At 42.8% G+C, this 20,482-nt stretch overlaps 1 protein-coding gene across 2 annotated transcripts in view; it reads right to left on the reverse strand.

The window, feature by feature from the left end:
• Positions 1-1,083: 1,083 nt before the first annotated feature.
• Positions 1,084-20,482, reverse strand: part of LOC113411937 (5-hydroxytryptamine receptor 3A-like) — a 28,264-nt gene continuing 8,865 nt past the window's right edge. For both annotated transcript variants that reach the window (XM_087955829.1, XM_087955828.1), the window contains 7 exons: positions 18,460-18,504; positions 18,233-18,342; positions 17,355-17,524; positions 14,651-14,811; positions 6,760-6,970; positions 3,156-3,323; positions 1,084-1,709 (listed from right to left, as the gene is read on the reverse strand). In XM_087955829.1, coding sequence (XP_087811955.1) covers positions 1,447-1,709; positions 3,156-3,323; positions 6,760-6,970; positions 14,651-14,811; positions 17,355-17,524; positions 18,233-18,342; positions 18,460-18,504 — 1,128 coding nt within the window. In that variant the 3' untranslated portion in view covers positions 1,084-1,446. The remainder of the gene's footprint in view (positions 1,710-3,155; positions 3,324-6,759; positions 6,971-14,650; positions 14,812-17,354; positions 17,525-18,232; positions 18,343-18,459; positions 18,505-20,482) is intronic.

Genomic DNA, 20,482 nt, shown 5'->3' on the forward strand with positions numbered 1-20,482 from the left:
AAAGACTACCTTGATTGACACCATTAAAGCCAACATCTTTAACACATTCTTGGACTCAGTATTTGTAAACAGCAATGGATCATGCCCAATATTTCCTAGTACCACAGATAACAACAATGATCTAATACATATCGATTTCACAGAAGACAATGTTGAAAAAGCAATACGCAACCTAAAACCATCTCTATCTATTGGACCGGATGGTATGTGCCTACTTCTTAAGAAAGCTATTGAAAAAGGGATTCTGGAAGGTACATAAGATTGTGTTTTTATATGTGTATTTAGAGTAAAATGCTTAAGATATAAATGAGTATTAATATATATGATTAGCTTTTTAATGATATGGATAGTGGTTATATATGATTTTATTTAGTTATTGTTATGTTTTTACTCCTTTCATAAAATTTATTGTGTAACTTTAGAATGTACTAAACAGGATCCCAATATAAATTAAGTGTTATATTAAGTAATTTTAAGCTAGGGGAATGAGTCAAAGGCGTCAGTCCAATAAGTGTACAGGAGAAGTATATTAAAAGAGAAAAGATGAATGGATAGATGGAAACAGAACAGACAAAGAATGATAAGTATTATGAACTGAATTGAGATAAGATAAATAAAACAAAATTAAGAAAGATAAAAGAGGGAAAAAGCTATATAGAAAGTTGAAAATGGTAATAAGATATGGAATGATATATAAAGTAAATATGATTTTTGAACTTGTGTCTGTGCGAAGAGTTTTTAGCCCGGGATCAAACAGCCTTCAGAAAAGATGTTTTATGTTTTATGTTTGTTTTTTGTTTTTTATGTTTTATGTTTTTTATGTTTGTGTATTGTTTATGAAAGGCAATAAAACTTTAATTAGCAAGAAATATAATTTGGATAACAGAATGAAAAGGAGAAGTTGGCATAAGATACGAAGTTGAATAGATAGATAACGTAAATATCTATATTACAATTTGGAACTATTTTGTACGCTCTATTGGTTTTCTTGGAAAGGATTTTTTATGTTATTATGCCTTGATTGTTTGTGTATTGTTTTTGTAAAACTAATAAAATTTGTTGGAAAAAAAAAAGTAGGTCTGATTGGACGCTGAAATGCCTTTGGTTTTCCTGAACAGAATCTACAGATTAGACCCATTTCAATTTTTAAAGCATTGCTGGGCTAGCACTTTCCCTCACCCTGGATTGGGAGCATATACTGATGCAGGCAGTAAAGTGTTGAAAATGCAGTTAAGTGTCACATATAGCAAGGCATATGTCAATTTCAGAAGTAGAAGCTTGAAAGCTCATTTTTAAAAATACAGTAACCTACGTGTGATATGAACACAGACTGGATGCTGTTTGTTATAATGTGATGGAGGAATTAGCCCAATAGTGTTGCCTGCATACATTCTATGACCTGGGGCCATTAAAATATAGCAAGCTGGTTCCAGAGTACAAACAAATTCAGCTTGTCCACTGCACAACAATGAAGGCTATAAAACCAAGGGATAAGATCAAGCGGGTATAACAAAGGCACTTCTCCAACCGGACATATTTGTCCTGTAGGGCAGGGCCAGAAACCTCCTTGCCTTCTTCCAGAACCAGGTGCTTCTTGATCTGTTGCAGCTCCAGGGTTACCTGTTTCAGAAACACAAGGCTGTCTGCGTTGTCATTTTCCACCAAGGGAAACTCCCTTGTTGGTTTGTTCTCCATGTCTATCTCTTCTCCTATATGGGAAAAAGTGAGAAACTATAAAGTTACTATTGCGTTTAAAAAAAAATCAGGGGATTTTTCCAAGGAGTGGCGTTTTTAAAACAAATTATGCATCACACAAATGGCTGACATGCCAGAGACTTGATCTATTCCAGGGGTGTCAAACTTAATTTCATTAAGGGCCGCATTAGGGCTGGGGTTGACCTTGGGGGGCTGAGTGAGTGTGACTGACTGGGTGGGTGTGGTGAATTGGGTGGGCATGAGCAGCTTGACACCACTCCCTAAACTGCTGGCATGTTTCCTCTTCACACTGGGTAGACCAGGCCAAAGCTGCATTGGGTAGACAGGGCCGAAGTGGGGTTAGCCCCTTACACTTTCCAGGATGACCCTGTGGGCCAGATCCAACCACATCCAGCCCGCGGGCCTTGTGTTTGACACCCCTGATCTATTCACCAGAAACATGCTGAGGTGGGTGTGCCCATCACAAAAGATACCAAGGTCATGTAGTAAGGAAGCTCTCCAATTACCTCCAAGGTGTAGCGTTAATTCCCTGGTTTACATGGGAGGTAGCAAGCAATTGGGTGGAGGCACTCAAGTAGTGGAGGGAGCAACCTCAGCAGGGTCTATGACAATTCGTCACAGCCAACTCACCATGACCAACTTGCCACAGCTAACTTACCATGGCTAACTCGCCACAGCCAACTCACCACAGCCAACTTGCTGCAGAACAACTTGCCACGGCCATCTCGCCATGGAACAACTTGCTGCAGGGCAAGAGTTACAGTAATATTAAAGAAATGGTGGAATAGAATAATTAAAGAAAAGATGCAGAAGCAGGGACAGAATGAAATGTGAATGGCAAAAATTAAAATATTTTTTACTTATTTTAAATAATTAAATACAATTCTCAGCCCCGAAGTTTAACTGGAACTTTGACAAGAATTGTTACACTGTCCCGCAGCAAGTTGTCCCATGGCGAGTTGGCCATGGCGAGTTGACATTTGCAAGTTGGCTATGGCAAATTGTCCCATTCCCACCTCAGCAACTTGCCATCTGGCAAATATCCAACATGGTCCCTATTCTGAACATTAGTGAAATAGTGCTTAAGTTATTGGATTAGGAAGAGGGACATCGAGATTCAAGACCACCCACAAAACTCACTGGGTGATTGTAGACTACATACACTTTCTCTCAGTTTGTCCTATCTCATTGAAGAATTGTTGTGAGGAAAAATGGAAGGAGGGCAGGTTATGGGCACAGCTGGGAATTCCTGAAGGGAAAATGAGATGGAAACCTAAATTAGAAATAATATTAAGGAAATGGGCAACCATCCCTATGGCATCCATTTTTGAGAATGCTCATTCTTACATGGGCAAATGGGCCCTCTGACCTATAGACCTTTCTGCATCCCCTTGCATTTTCTCATTCTGCTGCTTGTTTGTGTGTTGACTACAGCTCACCTACATCGGTGACAGAGTCCTCTGCTTTTATTTTTTCCTTTCGCAAGAATTTTCTTGTAAAGTTCTTGAAGGATGGTAACTTGAAATTCTGCTCCCTGCAATATTCCATGCAGGCATTCTCTAGGATGCCAAGCACCATACATGCAAAGATTCCGATAAAAAACATTGCTGTGGAGAAGAAGAAACAGCCCTGATTAGTTGTCCCCACTCTTATAGCCTTCTAAAAAAAACAAGAGACAGGCAGGGAAGCATTATCAGTCTAACAAACTAATTCATGTGATGACCTTCTGAGTTCTATTGTTGTGACATTGTTGTCACAACATTCTATTGTTGTGATGCGAAGAACACAGACCCAGACCCCAAACTCGAAGCCAGACTAAAACCCAGAATGCTACAGCACAGCCACCCACTCAGGATATCACATCAGAAAACTCAGGAAATTACACCACAAGAACTCAAGAATTGCAACACAGCAAATGACCCAGGATATCACAGCACAAGACCAAGGATAATACTACAGCAATGTCTCACAAGGTCATCACACAACCCATTACCTAAGCTGTTACTACACAGGAGGCTAATTGAAAAGAGATCAAAACACAAACGACCCAGGAGATTACAACGCAGGACCCAGGATACCACAACAAAAGAACTTGCAAGCCCATCACACAACCCATTACCCAAGCCGTTAAAACACGAGAGGCTAATGGAAAAAAGATCGCTACAAAACAAACGACCCAGGAGATTACAGCACAAGATCCAGGATATCTCCACAACAAAACTCACAAGGCCATCACACAGCCCATTATACCAACATCAACTCCATCAACCAATCAAGAGGCAGCAGCGCAGCCAACCAGCCCAGCACACCAGCCCCCACCACCAGTATTTATAGAGAGACGGTAGCTCCGATCACACACTGCTTGCACTTGCATGAAGCCGAAAGCACCAGCCTGAGGATGGCGAGTGGAACCTCGCTGAAACGTCGCCAAGATACTCTTAATCTTACACGGGAAAAGACCCAAACACACCTAGACCTACACACACACACACACACACACACACACACACATATATATATATATATATATATATATATATATATATATATATATATATATATATATATATATATGGCATTCAGCTTTGTTCGGGTATTTTCCACGTCATAGTAGTTGTGCTTTTAAAGTTGTAGCGACGTTTTGGCACAATCTCATCTGCCATCATCAGGCTTCTGTATATTCCTATACAGAAGCCTGATGATGGCAGATGAGATTCTGCCAAACGTACAACTACAACTACATGACATGAAACATCACAACACAATGCAAGAAACCAACTTGAAAATATATATATATATATATATATATATATATATATATATATATATATATATATATATATATATATATATGTGTGTGTGTGTGTGTGTGTGTGTGTGTGTGTGTGTGTATATATGTGTGTGTGTGTATATATATATATATATATATATTTTTTCTTAAGTTTTCACGGGTACTTACATGTATGGCATTCAGCTTTGTTCGAGTATTTTCCACGCCATTGTAGTTGTGCTTTTAAAGTTGTAGCAACGTTTCGGCAGAATCTCATGATGATGGCAGATGAGATTCTGCCGAAGCGTTGCTACAACTTAAAAGCACAACTACAATGACGTGGAAAATACTAACAAATGAACCATAAATAATAACTATTGATATATATATATTATATATATATATATATATATATATATATATATATATATATATGTATATATGTATATATGTATATATGTATATATGTATATATATATATATATATATCATAGCAGCTGGAGAGTGCAGTGGTTAGAGCGCCACCTTTCATGTGGGAAACAGCGGTTTCTAATCTTAGTTGTTACCCACCTTAACAGTAGGGATCCTTGGGCAAAGATTAATTAATCTTTCACCTGCCTGTCTCAAATATGAAAGTGACATGAACTAGGAGAGTCATGCCAGCTTGAATGTCACCTTGATTAACAAGGTCCATGTCAAATGTTGGGGAACCAGGACAATCCGATGATGAGCAGGGGTAGGATTCTACCAGTTTGCACCTATTCGCTAGAACCAGTTGTTAACATTCTAAGCAGTTTGGCGAACCGGTTGTTAGAAGAAATTACTGGCCTAATCCTGTAAGGAAGGCAGGAAGGAAACATTCTGGTGTTGCTTACAGAAACTGTCTCTCTGTTGACCCTTATTACATTCTTAGCAGGACTGGACTTCCTGTCTCAGGAACTTCTCTGGAGTGTTTTCCCCCTCCTATGCTGGTACTTTGCTTGTGTGGAGTGACCATTTAAAGTTACAATGGCACTGAAAAAAGTGACTTGACCATTTTTCACACTTACAACTGTTGCAGCATCCCCTCAGTCAAGAGAGGCCAGGCGAGGAGATGCGTGCCTCGATGTGAGTGATATTGAGTTGGCCACGCCCAGCCAATAACATGACCACCAAGCCACGCCCACCAACTAAGCCACGCTCACAGAACCGGTTGTTAAAAAATTTGAATCCCACCCCTGATGATGAGTAGTCTGTGGGATCAAACCATACATGGATGAAACCATGTATGGACTTGGAACTGGTCTCTAGAACTGATGGAATTTTATTTATTTGTTAAATTTATATGCTGCCTATTTCACCAATAGGATAAGTCTGGACAGCTTGTATAATGTAAAAAGATAATAGAAAACCAATTTAAAATTGTAGGCCTTTGCACATTAAAATTTTAAAACTATGCTGAAAACCAGAATCAGGAAGACGGATGGTCTTTTTACCCTGTCAACCACCTCCAGGGGTGAGCAACCTATTGTGGCCCTAAGCTAACTAGCAAAACCAAGTTTAATACCCTTCGGAAGGCAGAAGGTAGAGCCCAACCATGAACCTAAAGTTCAAAGCCCTCTGTTAACAATCTATTGTTGTACTGAACTCACATAAAGTCCATAAGCAGCTTCTATTTTCTCATAAATCCAGTACGACCATTGTCTCTGGTCCATCCAGCATCAAATACCATTGATTAGTTCTTGATAATAAAAAGCTTCCAGTTTATCATCTTTGCTTTTCTTTAAAATTATGAATGGAATCTCTAAATAACTACTCCTCACTCTCAGAAAAAAGAAAGTTACCACTGAGAATATCTCCATAATACTTGTACAACAAATCTTCCACAGATTGGGATCCAATATATCTTTACAGCCATCCTTCAATTACATAAGATGTCTCCATTCTGCAAACTCCATCAGCTTTTTTGAGAAAGTCAGGTTCATTAATGCCCCCTTCAACCACCTGTAACAATTACATTACTACATTTTTCCTTTTTTCAACTTAGGTAGCAGCACAGAGCTCTTATGTCAACACATTCTGTCCCATGTCAGAGTTACTTTGATGTGTCCTACATAAATCTTTTAGGTTTTAATTCCATGTGGCCATCCCTCATTAAGTTATAAACTTTTAATACAGTATCCAAGACACATGATATGTGAATGATCCACACAACATGCTAACAATAATGAGTGAATAGCCCTAACTGTTCCAAAGAGTCTACTACTTTATATTCCACATGATTAGGTAATTACCTATTACTGGTGGATAATCTGATGTGGGTGGTAACTTGTCAATAAGCATCACAGAAAAAAATGAGACCTGCAAGATTATGGTCACTTTGTAGGCAATTTTTTCTGCAGGAGAGGCAAAAGCATAAGAAATAGCCATATCCAGCAAGAAGAGAATAAACATCGGCAGAATCACAATTAATTCATAAAGAATGGATCTCCTCTTCATAGAAATCTGTAAAAAAGAAAGGTAGTAAAGTAACACAACATTTCCGGGACTAGCACAAATTTCAGTTATACAAACTGCTAAATCATTCCAAGGCTAGGCTTAAGCTGATTGTCTACATCATGGTTGTCCAAACATTTAGATTGCCTGGGCCACATTGAGTGAAGAAGAATTGTTTTGGGCTGCATATACAGTAAAATATCTAACATAGTCAATGTGTATAAATAACAGACTGTAATGTTAAAACGTGTATGATCTTCTGAGGCCATATTACTAGCTGTCCAAAGCTGCATGGCCCGTAGGGCGTGAGTTGGATTTGCCTGGTCTAAACCAGTCTAGGTTCAAGCAAGGATGTCAAGAAAGAAATTAAAAAGGTCAAGACGACAGCTGTAACTGTACAAGAGAACCCTGTTATGCACCTCAACGGTTTTTGATTACATGCCAGAGTCGTCATTGTGACTTTATTTGCTGCTATCTCCTCCTTCGTTCATCACAGATGCTTCTGGGCCCATTGTTCTATCTCGGAGAGTGGGCGTAATAACGGAGACGAGACATCGAATAGTGACTCCAACTCTTTATTTGTGACTTCAGGAAACAGAGGAAAAAGAATAGCAACAGCAGCTCCTTTTATAGAGCTAGCTGCTGTCAAAGCATCCAATGGTAATGGTAAGTTTGCCGCGCTTGGAGCGTCCAATCGCGGCAGCCCGTTAACTAGCCAGTCAGATCAGTCCAGAATGACCAATCACGACTCGCTGTCAACGGACCAATCAAATGTGCAGGATTATGAGCCTGCTTGTGGAATGGCCAGTCAGGTTTTCAGGCTTACGAGCCTGCTAGTTCGGAACACCCCTCCCCTCTAGGTTCCGTCTCAGGGGTGGGGTGATGTATTCGCACAGGTAGGCAGGTCTTCGCACCTGTCTACCTGATTTGCGTTGTTCAACCTGCCTTAGCTTGGATTCTGGTTCTGGTGGGTTGTTTAACGGCGACCTGGCTTCTATGCTGGGCATCCTTGGAGGTGACTCGGGGATGCCTTCAACGTTACCCTCGTCCCTGTCGTCTGGGTCCTCCGAACCTGCTGACCCCGCTCGGCTGCTGCTGCCCGGGGAAGTGATCATCTGCCACGGGTCCTCTTCATCAGGTGAGTATGCTGGGCTTGGTTGTGCGAACTGCGGGCTTGCGTGTCTTGGAGCAGGTATTATTTCGTTTTCAAAATCCTCGGTTTCCCTTCCCCCTCTGGATTCGATTTCAGAGTTCGTGGAGGGGGTAGTTATCAGCCTTGAACGCAGCTGGTCGATGTGGCGTTTCCACAATCTTCCATCTGTGGTTTCTAATCGGTAGGAACGGTGGCCCGTAATTTGTGTTATCTTGGCAGGGACCCACAATGGGTCACCTGTAAAATTCTTAGCGAATACGAGGTCTCCTACCTTGAATGTACGATGTTTGCTGCTGGAACCCAGGGGCTTTTCTGGGGTGTAGGCAGGGTGTAGGCGGTCCAGGTGTGATCTAAGTTTTCTGCCCATCAGAAGTTCGGCTGGGCTTTTGTTTGTGGTGCTGTTCGGTGTAATATGTTGGAGAAGGAGCATTCTGGTGACTCTGTCGTGAACGTTTCCTTGGTCCATTTTGTGTAGGGTTGTTCTAGTAAACTGAACCATTCGTTCAGCCCTGCCATTGGCCGCCGGGTGAGCAGGTGATGTCAAGGCGTGACGTATCCCCCGGTCTGCTAGGTATTGTTCAAACGCCAAGGCGGTAAACTGCGGGCCGTTGTCAGAGACCAGGACATCTGGAAATCCGTGTGTTGCAAACAGTCTGTTTAGTTTTTTGATGACTGCTTCTGTGGTGGTGGTCTTCATCTTGTTCACCTCGAGCCAGTTCAAGTAGGCGTCTACTGTTATTAGAAAAGTATGTCCTTTTGTAGGTCCCGCAAAATCGATGTGGATGCGGGACCACGGACCCCTGGGCGTTTCCCATTCCGTTGGGGGTGCTTTTGGTGGAGCTGTTCGTGTTTCTTGGCATTTGCTACAGGTGGCAACCCAGGCTTCGATTTGTCTGTCCATACTTGGCCACCATGCGTAGCTCCTTGCCAGTACGATGCCCGGGTGTCCATTGTGCAGCACTTTCAGGACTCTGCGTTGAAGTTTTTCTGGAATGGCTACTCGGTCTCCCCATAACACGCACCCCTTTTGGGAGAAAAGTTCTGTCTGTCTGTTTTTGAAGGGTTTGAACTTGTCGTTGGGTTCGATTTCTGGCCATCCCCTCTCCACCCAGCTGAGGACTCGCGCCAGACAAGGGTCTTTTTTTGTTTCTAACGCGATATCCTGAGCAGTTAGTGGAGGTGAGGGAAGCATCTCTATTTGTAGCGTGGAAAGTGTAGGAGCTGGGTCGTCTAGGAACTCTGGCAATGGCGAACGGCTTAAGGCGTCAGCATGGGGAATGGCTTTCCCCGGTCGATGTCTTAATTGGTAATCGTACGCGGCTAAGAACTCCGACCATCGTGTCATTCTTGGTGATAGGATGTGGGGAGTTGGTTTATCCCCTGCTAAAATGCCAAGCAATGGCTTGTGGTCTGTGATTATGGAAAAGGATCGTCCATATACGTATTCGTGGAACCTTTTAATTGCGGATACAATAGCAAGGGCTTCTTTATCTAATTGACTATAGTTCCTTTCAGTTTTAGACAAAGTTCTTGAAAAGAATGCGATAGGCGCCTCCATACCGTTTGGTAGAATGTGGCTCAGGATGGCTCCTACTCCAAAAGGTGAAGCGTCACAAGTCACAGTCAAGGGTAGTGTCTCGTTATATTGGATTAACACTGCATCAGATGTGAGAAGGTCTTTGACTTGTTGGAAAGCTTGCTCCTCTCGACGTCCCCAAAACCAGGAAGCCTTCTTGTCGAGGAGCCTATGCAGGGGTTCAGCAACAGTCGCCTTCTGGGGTAGGAAGATGTTATAAAAGTTAATGAGGCCCAGGAAGGCTTGGAGGTCTGTCTTGTTTCTGGGTCTTGGAGCATTTTTAATAGCTGCTAATTTCTTTTCGGTAGGGTGAATACCTTGCTTGTCAAGAAGGTAACCAAGAAATTCAACCCTCTCAGTGCATAATTGGCACTTGTCCTTCTTGACTTTGAGTCCTGCGTCCTGGAACTTTTGTAGGACGGTTCTTAGGCGTTTTTCTAATTGACTTCGTGTAGGGCGGCTATCAATACATCATCGAAATAGGGTACAACTCCTTTTATGCCCTGTAGCAACCTTTCCATCAAACTTTGAAAAATGCCAGGTGCTACGCTTACTCGAACTGGAGTCTATTACATTTGAATGCACCCCTGTGCGTGACTATAGTCTGGGCTTCAGCGGTCTTTGCGTCTACTGGCAGCTGCTGATACGCTTGGGCCAGGTCAAACTTAGCAAATACTTTTCCGCCCCCGAGCGAGTGAAGAAGGTGTTGGACCACGGGTACTGGATAGGCGCTCTGTTGAAGCGCGTGATTCAGGATGGCCTTGTAATCCCCACAAATTCTCAGGGATCCGTCAGGTTTTATGGGGGTTACTATTGGGGTCTCCCACCGGGCGTGGTCGATGGGTTCTAACACGCCCTGTGCTATTAATTTGTCCAATTGTTCATCAATTTTCGGTTTGAGGGCAAAGGGAACTCGGCGTGGCTTTAGACGGATGGGTGCGATATCAGGGCAGAGATTAAACGAAATGGGGGACCTCTTGTACTTGCCTAATTGCTCGGTGAAAACGTCTTGGAAATCCCGGATGAGGGCCGCCTCCCAGTCTTCGCTTACAGTCTGGTTGATGCCTGCCAATTCGATTCCTAATGGCGCGAATCACTGTAATCCCAATAAACTGGGTCGGTCTCTGTCAACGACGGTGAGAGGTAGAGTTGCGGTGTGGTCTTTAAACGAGACCTGGACGTGACTGGAACCAGCAACCGGGATTCGATTGCCTTGGTAGTCCTTTAATATGAGTCTCTGGGTGCGGAGATCCTGGCGGCGGGTGTCAGGAATCAGTTGCTTGAGAGTTTTCCAGGAGACCATTGATAGGGACGACCCGGAGTCGACTTCCATGATGCACGGTCTGTCTTCGATGGTGACCTTTACCCGGATTTTTTTTGCATCCACTGATGAGGCGTGGCCGATGATGACGGTCTGATGTGCCTCCTCTCGTCTGGTAGTGGTAGCAAGCATTCGGTTTCTGTTGTATGGGCTCCACTGGGTGTTTGGGCGGTCCCAATTTGATGGGTGGTTGCCCGCTGTCTGCCGGAAGGTATTTTCGTTCCTCTTGGGGCTGGATACTCGTTTACTTCTGCAGACCTTGGCGATGTGGCCCCTTTTATCACAGGTACGACAGATGGCGTCTAGGAACCTGCAATCTGCTCGTGGGTGGTTTCCCCCGTATCCGGCGCACTGGAAGTTGGGTTTACGACTTCGCTGGTCGCGCTGGTCGCGCTCTGATCTGAGTCTATTGACTTCTTCCTCTTCTCCTTCTGATGAGGACTCGATGTCTTCGTGGTGGGCTGTTGTTGTGTGTCTCTCTGTGGGTGTTGTGATGTCGCTGGAGAGTTGGCGGCTGGATCCATTCGCTCGGCGCATTCGAGCCGCTGACTTCCTGGTTGCTTCTGCTGCAGTAGCATCCGCTATGGCATCTGCGAGGGCGATATCCCCTTTTGCCATAATCTTGCTTTGGATGGTGAGGTCTCTTAGCCCCAGGACAATCCAATCTCTCATGGCTTCTTCCAGATTCGCGAAGCCACATAGTCCACCCAAATTTCTTAGGTCAGCTACAAAGTCCCCGATGCTCTCGCTTTCCCGTTGGTCCCTCTGGTAAAACTCGTGTCTTCTGATGAAGGTTGGAACCGCTGGGGCGTAATGAGCCCTGAGAATGGGAGCGAGGGTGTCCCAATCCATAGTTTTGACTTCAGCCGGTTTCGCTAGCGCCTTTGCCATTTTGAAAACGGCGGGTCCGCAATGCGTTAGGAACACCGCACGTTTTTTTCCAGGCGTAGCATCCTTCAGATTATTGGTTTCCAGGAACATTTGGAACCTGTCCATATACGAGTCCCAACCTTCGTTAGCTGGATCAAACGGAGCGGGTGGTATTGTGCTGCTGGTCATTCTGCCGTTTTCTGCGCGTTGTCAGCCACGTGCTCTGCCAATACTTCGTGAGTGTTTCAGTCAGCTCTTATCGTCTCCGCATCCCACCTTCGTCGCCAGTGTTCTATCTCGGAGAGTGGGCGTAATAACGGAGACGAGACATCGAATAGTGACTCCAACTCTTTATTTGTGACTTCAGGAAACAGAGCAAAAAGAATAGCAACAGCAGCTCCTTTTATAGAGCTGGCTTCTGTCAAAGCGTCCAATGGTTTAAGTTTGCCGCGCTTGGAGCATCCAATCGCGGCAGCCCGTTAACTAGCCAATCAGATCAGTCCAGAATGACCAATCACGACTCGCTGTCAACGGACCAATCAAATGTGCAGGATTACGAGCCTGCTTGTGGAACGGCCAGTCAGGTTTGCAGGCTTACGAGCCTGCTAGTTCGGAACACCCATGATTTTGGTTTTTTGACAGTGTCTTAGCTTCAACCCTCAACCAGTGAAGTGGTATACCTCAGCAATTATTCCACTGCTGAATAAACCTAGATAGTGAAGTGGAGTTAAATCATAACAACTAATATTCCAGATGTAAAAGAGATCAGCTGGAGTGGCTGTTACCCAGAATCAGTCTTGCCACTGTTCTGAAGTTTTATTTTAGAAGAAGAATTGTTGAAGATAAAAATGGCTCAGGGACTGGATGGGAGTAGGAAATCAGCCTTTTTCTATGATTTGCATTCTGATTCCAACACAAACTGTACCCAAATGCAACTTAAACAAAAACAATAGGAGAGTGATTAACCTCAGGCAAACAGCCATTCAACTTTCATGGTAGGTGCGGTTTCAGTTGGGGAAAACAATAGAAGACCACTTTTTTCAGTTAGCCAGTGGGCAGTCCATGGATAAGTAAGTTACGGTACATGAGAAAGTCTAATGTTAATCTTGTTTTTAGCAACTTAAAAATGGATGAGATCACAATCTTTCCCTTTCCAGAAATATTTAATATTCTCATACTCTGGGAAATGCCAACAACAGGGACCTCAATTAATGCAAACTGCAGTTAGAGAGATTCTGAAATTGATCACTAATGCTAGGGCCATTTCTTGCTCAAATTTCTGATTGAAAAAATTGTGAGCTTTTTCTCTTGGAACAGTTTGTCAGGCAAAGATCCAGCAAGCATTTTATCTTGTTGACAGAGAGAAAAAAAAGGATCTCTAAGATTTTAGAAAGATCCATTAGGGGAAAGAAAGCTTTGGAGGTTCAGCAAGATGAAAACAGGATAAAAGAGGGAATTATGGTTTTATTGAAAACAAAATATTTTCAGAACTTAGGCAGAATCTAATGGTTTGGTTCTGCCTCTCCGATTTGCGGCAAAATATCCGCTATGGTCTGCAATAAGGCTTTTTTTGTACATGAAGCGACATAGGGATTACCTTTTCCAAAGCACAGTGAAGAAGAGTGCAGTGCAGTATCTGCTGTGAAAATGAAGCAGTAACCTCATAAATGCAGTTAGACGAAGACTGGATAGAAAGTATTTGTTGTCTTTAGTTCTTGGTTTCAGATCCTGTCTTTAAATTAAGAACTCGAGGCAGTATAAAAAATGCTTCATCATCCTATTTTTCTGTGCATATTTTTTTTATTTCTTTATATATTTAATATACCTCCTTTACTGTTTTATATACAATTAAAGACAATGAATAGGACTACTTAAAAAGTCCACAAAGATCAATACTTTCTTAGAAAGTATTACTTCACAGAAAGAGCAGTGGAACTTGAAACGAACTTCCAGTGGAAGTAAGGGGTCAATCATCATTAAGTGAGCTTAAATAAGTTTGGAATAAGCACATGCTCATCATACGACAAAAAATAAAAATAAATAATCATTAAAAAAATAAATGTACAATAATAATGAAAAATAAAAAAATAAATCAATACATTAAAAAGAAAACAAAAACAAACTCAAGGGGCAGATTTGATGAACCACTAGGTCTTTTTCTGCTGTCAGTTTTCTATGTTTCTCAGAAACCTAATTAGTACTCCTGTGACATTGGCTGGGCAGAGAAAGAGAGAATGAACCAAAGTCACCCAGTGAACACTGGATTTCAGAAAAGGAAGCTGCTAGAACTTGCAAACACAGTGCGATGGATTGTAGAATTTAATGTATTATTCCAACATGGGAAAAGTAGGTACTGTAGATACACGCAGCCAGTTTGGCCTAGTGGTTTGGCCTAGTAGCAGGTTAGAAAGCAGGAGACTATGAGTTCTAGCCCCACTTTAGGCAAGAAAGCCAGCTGGATAGTTCTCTTGGGCCCAGCTCATGGCCTGAAGTTATTCATTCTTGCCTAATGTGGGACCAGAACTCATAGGCCCAACAAAGTTGTTGTTTGGTGGAAATAGGAAGCAGAAGGAGTATTAGAAGTATTAGAATTTATTAAAAATAAAATTTATATGCCATCCATGTTGCCAGAGATGTTCAAATAAATAGCCAGGCTCAAGCCCTCCCCACATTCCCTTGGCCATCTCTTTCCCATCTCCCAAGCTTGCTCCCACATATCATCACATCATCTGACAAGAAAATGTATAGTAAATGCATTCATAACTATACCTGATAGATGACTGTACTGTATTTTCCGTCTGCATAAATTTCGGTCACCTCCATGATCTCCACTTTCTGAAACTTCCATTCTCCATCGGCTAAATAATGTTTGCGACTGTCTTGGTTTGTGTTTTTGAAAGTTTTAGTGTTTTTCAACTTCACTTCATTTTCTAGAAAGAATATAAGTCCCATGATCCAGAGGACTGCCAATTCAGGACAGTCTGAAGAAAGGCAGTCCTATACTGAATATATAGAAGGTTCATCTCCTTCCAGCTAATCCTTGACTTATAACCATTCATTTAACAACTATTCAAAGTTACAAGGGCACTGAAAAAAGTGACTTACAGCTGGTCCCTCACACTACCATTGCAGCAACCTCACAGTCACATGATCAAAATTCAGGTGCTTGGCAACAAACATGTATTTGTGACAGTTGCAGTGTCCCAGGGTTCTGTGATCACCATTTGCAACCTTCCCAGCTGGCTTCTGACATCAAAGTCAATGGGGATTTGCTTAACAACTGTGTGATTCATTTAACAACTGCAGTGATTCATTTAACAACCAAGATTATAAAACTGGGCATGACTCATGTAACAGCCACCTTGTTTAGCAACAGAAATTCTGGTCTCAATTGTGGGTTGTAATTTGAGGACTATCTGTATTGGGATAGCATTTCCCAAGTGTCTGACAATTACATCTGTGATGACCCAGGGTAGTGTGGAAAGGAAACTTCATGAGGACAGTGGTGTCACCCAAGCAGGAAAAGCCCAAAGGGAACATCAAGCCAGCCATAAAACAAACTTGCATAGGAAAAGGAATCAAATAAAAGGTATTAAAGAAGCCCCTTAGACAAAAGTCCAAATAATTAAGAAAACTAGGGAAACAAGAAAAGAAAACCCTTCCAAATCAGCAAAACAAACAAAAGACACAAAATATATTGCAAAGGAGACAGACAGGAGATTGCCACAAAACAAATATAAGAAAACATTAGGACAAAACTGATAATCCAATCAAACCACCCCGCGGAGTTTACCCTCCGGTGGAAATGAAGACAACCCCTGACAGGATTTAAAACATTAAGAAATACAAACACAAGCACTCACACACAAAAGGAGAAAAAAAGTATAAAAATCAGGGGCTTATTATACAAAGCTAGCTAGCCCCAGGAACACAGACTTCTTGCTATCTCTTGCCTTCCTGAAAAATAAAAAAGATCCAGCTTTCAAGCAGTTGTCTGTATTCTTGCACCGGAGCTCTCCCAGCAGGAAAATTGAATCCTCAGAAGAAAGGCATTTTCCAGCCTTTCAACAGTAGGATACAAAACAAATACAGTCACAGAAAACAGGTGAAGCCCCTTTTATTCCTTCACTTTGCTTCCAAGCTCCGAATATCTTTAACAGAAGACAAAAAAACTTCCACACAGTTACAAGAAGAAGGAAAAAAACAACACAAACCAGGCAAGATAAGGGCTGGAGGATGTCCACAGATAACACACACTGGGAAGGACACCAAACTCAGAGAGGAACTATAAACTAGAGATATTTCCACGCTTTGTTTCCAACGTTCGTCAGTACGCAGATCCATACTCTTATTCAGTTGTCACAGCTGCAGCCCATGAAGAGGATCAAGGCCCTCTCCTCCCGAGTAGACCACATCTCTCCCTTATCCTCTCCTCCCTGCATGCCCTAGGATGGATAGGGGATGGGCCTGGGTCCTCTGACTGCTCAGCTGGCCTCAGCCCTTCCCCAGGCTCCTCCACAACCTCCAGAGCCACACTTCCACTCCCTATTAGTTGTTCCTCCTCTTCCTCAGAGTCAGTCTCCACCAGGGGCATGACAACATCTGAGAAGCAGCCAGTTTGGGAAGTCTGATATAAAATATATACATAAAACAGAATAAAAAATTTATGATTCCAGTAAGATGTTATATTCTGTACTATGGGCTGAAATCTTCCCTTTAGTGATTAGTGACTCACAAATTTCAACTGAATGGTTGGAGGGCTAATATAAGATCAAAACAAGTATAAAATCAAGAAAAATAAAACAAAACATAAATTAAAGTTAACCTACATCTGTCAGCCCTGGAACAACACCACTCAGTACCCCAAACCCTTACAAATGGGCTCATCCACCACCTGGCCCAAAACCTTAGAAAAACCATCAGAATCTGGGTGGGTGGGTTAATAAGAAGCAGCTGATACAAAGGACAGGAACTGTGCTAGAGAAAGCACACTTCCCGTCTTCTAATAGATGATAGGAATAGCTCTTAGACTTATGTACCGCTTTATAGTGTTTTACAGCCCTCTCTAAGTGGTTTACAGAGTCAGCCTATTGCTCCCAACAATCTGGGTCCTCATTTTACCCACCTCGGAAGGATGGAAGGCTGAGTCAACCTTGAGCCTTGGTAGGATTTGAATTGCCAAATTGCAGGCAGCCGGCAGTCAGCAGAAGTAGCCTGCATTACTGCACTCTAACCACTGCGCCACTGAGGCTCAATGATGTGGAGAAAGAGCAAAAAAGTGAGTTCTGTATTGTTAACAAAAGAAGAAAATATAAAGTAGATGCATTACAGACTGCAGAAATGGCAGGCAGAAGTGCAGAAGCCACAGACATGGAGAATGTGTGCATGAGTATAGCTTCAGAAGCCTGTATAGAAAGGAAGGGCAAGCAAAATTCATGATAAGGCATAATTGCACAGTGCTCCACTAAGATACCTTTATGTAATGATGGCACCATAGTTATGCTGCACTTTTGCTCATCAAAAGGAAATGCGTGGACATCCAGGTTGCAGGCGGAAGTGAGTTGATGTGCTTGAAATAAAACAATGGAGCCATCAAAGGATAGGTAAATAAAATGGCTAACTGTGTGCTTATCTTCATCCGCCCTGAAAGGAAAATATTGTAATTAACAAAAGTTTGTGTTTTGCACATATTAGACACTATTATTGCTGTCAAATATGTGCAAAATATATATAAGGAAATATCTTTAATGGCATAAAAATCAAATTATTGTATAAAAAAATTATTGTATAAAAAAATTGGTATAACCACCAACTAACCAGCCATAAAATCCAAATGACACAAAGACAGAATTTCAGTTTTCCCAGGCTGATGCTAGAAATGGTTTGGTTTTGATCATAATTAAGGCTATAATGTAATATTATAATACCTATAATACTGAATTGGTGTCAGACCCATTAATCAAAATAGAACTTACTTCTGTTCAATATTCTTGCCCCATAAACTAGTAAAAACAAGAATCACAATTAATCTGTTTTCTACAGCTGTTTTGCAATAATCTATATGTAATCAGATTTGTAATAAACCCTGTTTTAAAGAATGTTAAATTGTGTCAGTTGGGTGCAAAAGTTACTGGATCCTTCTGAAATATTGGCAATTGGTACCACAATTGCCTTCTTTTCTTTATGGTATTCCTAATATATAGATGTGGGAATGAATTAAAACTTTGAGTCAATGTGTATAGATGTAGCAGTCAATATTGTTAATACTGTAATACTGTATTAGTGCATTTTTTTTCTCTAAGAATGAAGTTTTAAAACATATTTAAAAGGTAAGAAAAATAGAAAAGATACTGTTCATCTATGAAAATGTGAGGAGTCCAAAAAAGGTTCACAGGAAGACTGATACTGGTAATGTTACAAAAGTCCAAAGGGTCCCAGCTGATAAATTCATTTTTCCAAATCTAGTAAAGAACAAAGGAATAATTCAAAAAGTGTTACATTATCTTTAAAAAAAAACACTGATCTATTCTAGAAAACACAAATACTTTTTTGTAGAAGAGCAAAATGAGTACCCTTACCACATTTAGCCAGAAGTAGAATTTGGCCACTTGTAATTTTTCCTCCTGCAAAGGAGAAAAAGAAAAAAATGAACAGCCTTTCTCCCAGACTTCAGAAATCAGTCACAATCCAGTCTAGTCCAGAGGTCTCCAACCTTGGCAACTTTAAGCCTGGAGGACTTCAACTCCCAGAAAAACTGGCTGGGGAATTCTGGGAGTTGTTGAAATCCTACAGGCTTAAAGTTGCCAAGGTTGGAGACCCCTGATCTAGTCAGCCATAGGCCAAATTGCACCAATGGAAATATTTTCTCAGTAAGTGACTTTCTCTGACCTCAGGGAATGCCTTCAAGACTGTTATGGGGTGCCCTGATGGATCTGTCAGTAGTGTGTGATTATGTATATCTGTGTGCACAAATCAAGTTCATTTGTGCAAGGGAATGGAGTGGAAAAAATGATTTACATACACTTATACATATAACCACACACAACTACTGACCCAAAGGTGCTTTTTTTTCTCTCTCTCCCAAGGGGCAACTGGACTTTCTAGTTTTTCTTCATTTTAAAGACATTTTGCTTCTCATCCAAGAATCTTCTTCAGCTCTGACCAATGGGGAATGGAAGGATTTATACTTCTTCCAGACATCTGGTCATTTGCATCCTTTTAGCAGGTCATTAAGGTCACCTGGAGGTTTATCTGTGTCATCAGGGTCACCTGAGTGGTGCAAATTGGTGTAGAACCTTCTTGGAACTTTGAAAGGACTGTGTTGTAGATTGGAGATCTTATATTTTGTGGGGCACCAAAAAAGGCACCAGGTCTTATTTTTTGGGAGGTCTTATTTTTTTCCTCCCCATTACCGGGAGGCAGGCGGGAGAGCTGCACCTCACGCATCAAATCTCTTTGCCTAACGGCCTTACCAGCAGCTTGGTCTGCAAAACAGCTGATCTGCAGGTATGCTTCTGTCACCAGCTCCAAGAATTTCAGCCCAGTGGTGGGATTCAATTTTTTTTTACTACTGGTTTTGTGGGCATGGCTTGGTGGGCTTGGCTTGGTTTGGTGGGTGTGGCTTGGTGGGCATGGCAGGAAAGAATACTACAAAATCCCATGCCCGCCCCACCCCAGTAACCTGCTTTCCAGCTCCATTCTCCTGTGCAGGGCAACAAAAGAAGACCCAGCCAATCAGCTGGGACTCGGGAGGCAGAGAATAGATGGGGGCGGGGCCAGTCAGAGGTGGTATTTTGCTGGTTCTCCGAACTACTCAAAATTCCCACTACTGGTTCTCTAGGACCTGTCAGAGCTGGCTGAATATCACCTCTGGTTCAGCCGCTTTTGTAGCCGATGGAGACTGCAGAAGCAGCAGGAGCCCCCGCATGCCTCTGTGGAACAGCTGATCTGTGGGCATGTACTGCCATCGGCCCCAAGAAGCATGGCCGCTTTTGCAGCCTTAATCTGCAGGCATCGGGCATACGGCTACACTGAGCCAGGCACTCTTGGGCCCTGGCGGGCGCTGTAGCTCTCTTGCCAGCTGTGTGAGGCAAGCATGGGGCTGCACCTTCAGTGTCTGCCTGATGAGCAGCGACTCTGTAGCCACCTCGCCTTCCACCCATCCAGCCCACCGGCAAGCCCGGCTGCTCCCCACCGCCTCCACTACCTTCTGCTAGAGCTACCTCCACAGAGTTAGCCAGAGAGCCGCAGTGCTTGCCATGGCCCGAAGAGTGCCGAGCTCAGCGCAGTTGGTAGCGTAGCTGTAAGCCTGCAGCACCGAGTAGGAGTGCAGGCCAGCGCTCAGCAGCCCAAAGGTGGCAGCGGGCGAGGTGACATAGGTAGCACAGCTCCACGGGTGGCTGCTTGCAAAGGGGTCCTGGCAGGCTGGTAGCCCAGCAGGGTGGCTGAGAAAAGGGCTGCCAGGAGGGTGAACAGCCTCGGCGAGGCCAGCAGCAATAGGGACAGCTGCTTGGCGGCTAACATGGGGCCCGCCACAGCCGAGAAGCTGGGCCAGTAGGCAGGGTGGGTGAGAAGCATCCCACCTGCTAGGCACTGAAAAGC

The sequence above is a fragment of the Notechis scutatus genome, chromosome 2 (genome assembly GCF_049901735.1).
Source record: "Notechis scutatus isolate UNSWTSFEM ecotype Mainland chromosome 2, rNotScu1.2, whole genome shotgun sequence".
In the NCBI taxonomy this organism is placed as follows: domain Eukaryota; kingdom Metazoa; phylum Chordata; class Lepidosauria; order Squamata; family Elapidae; genus Notechis; species Notechis scutatus.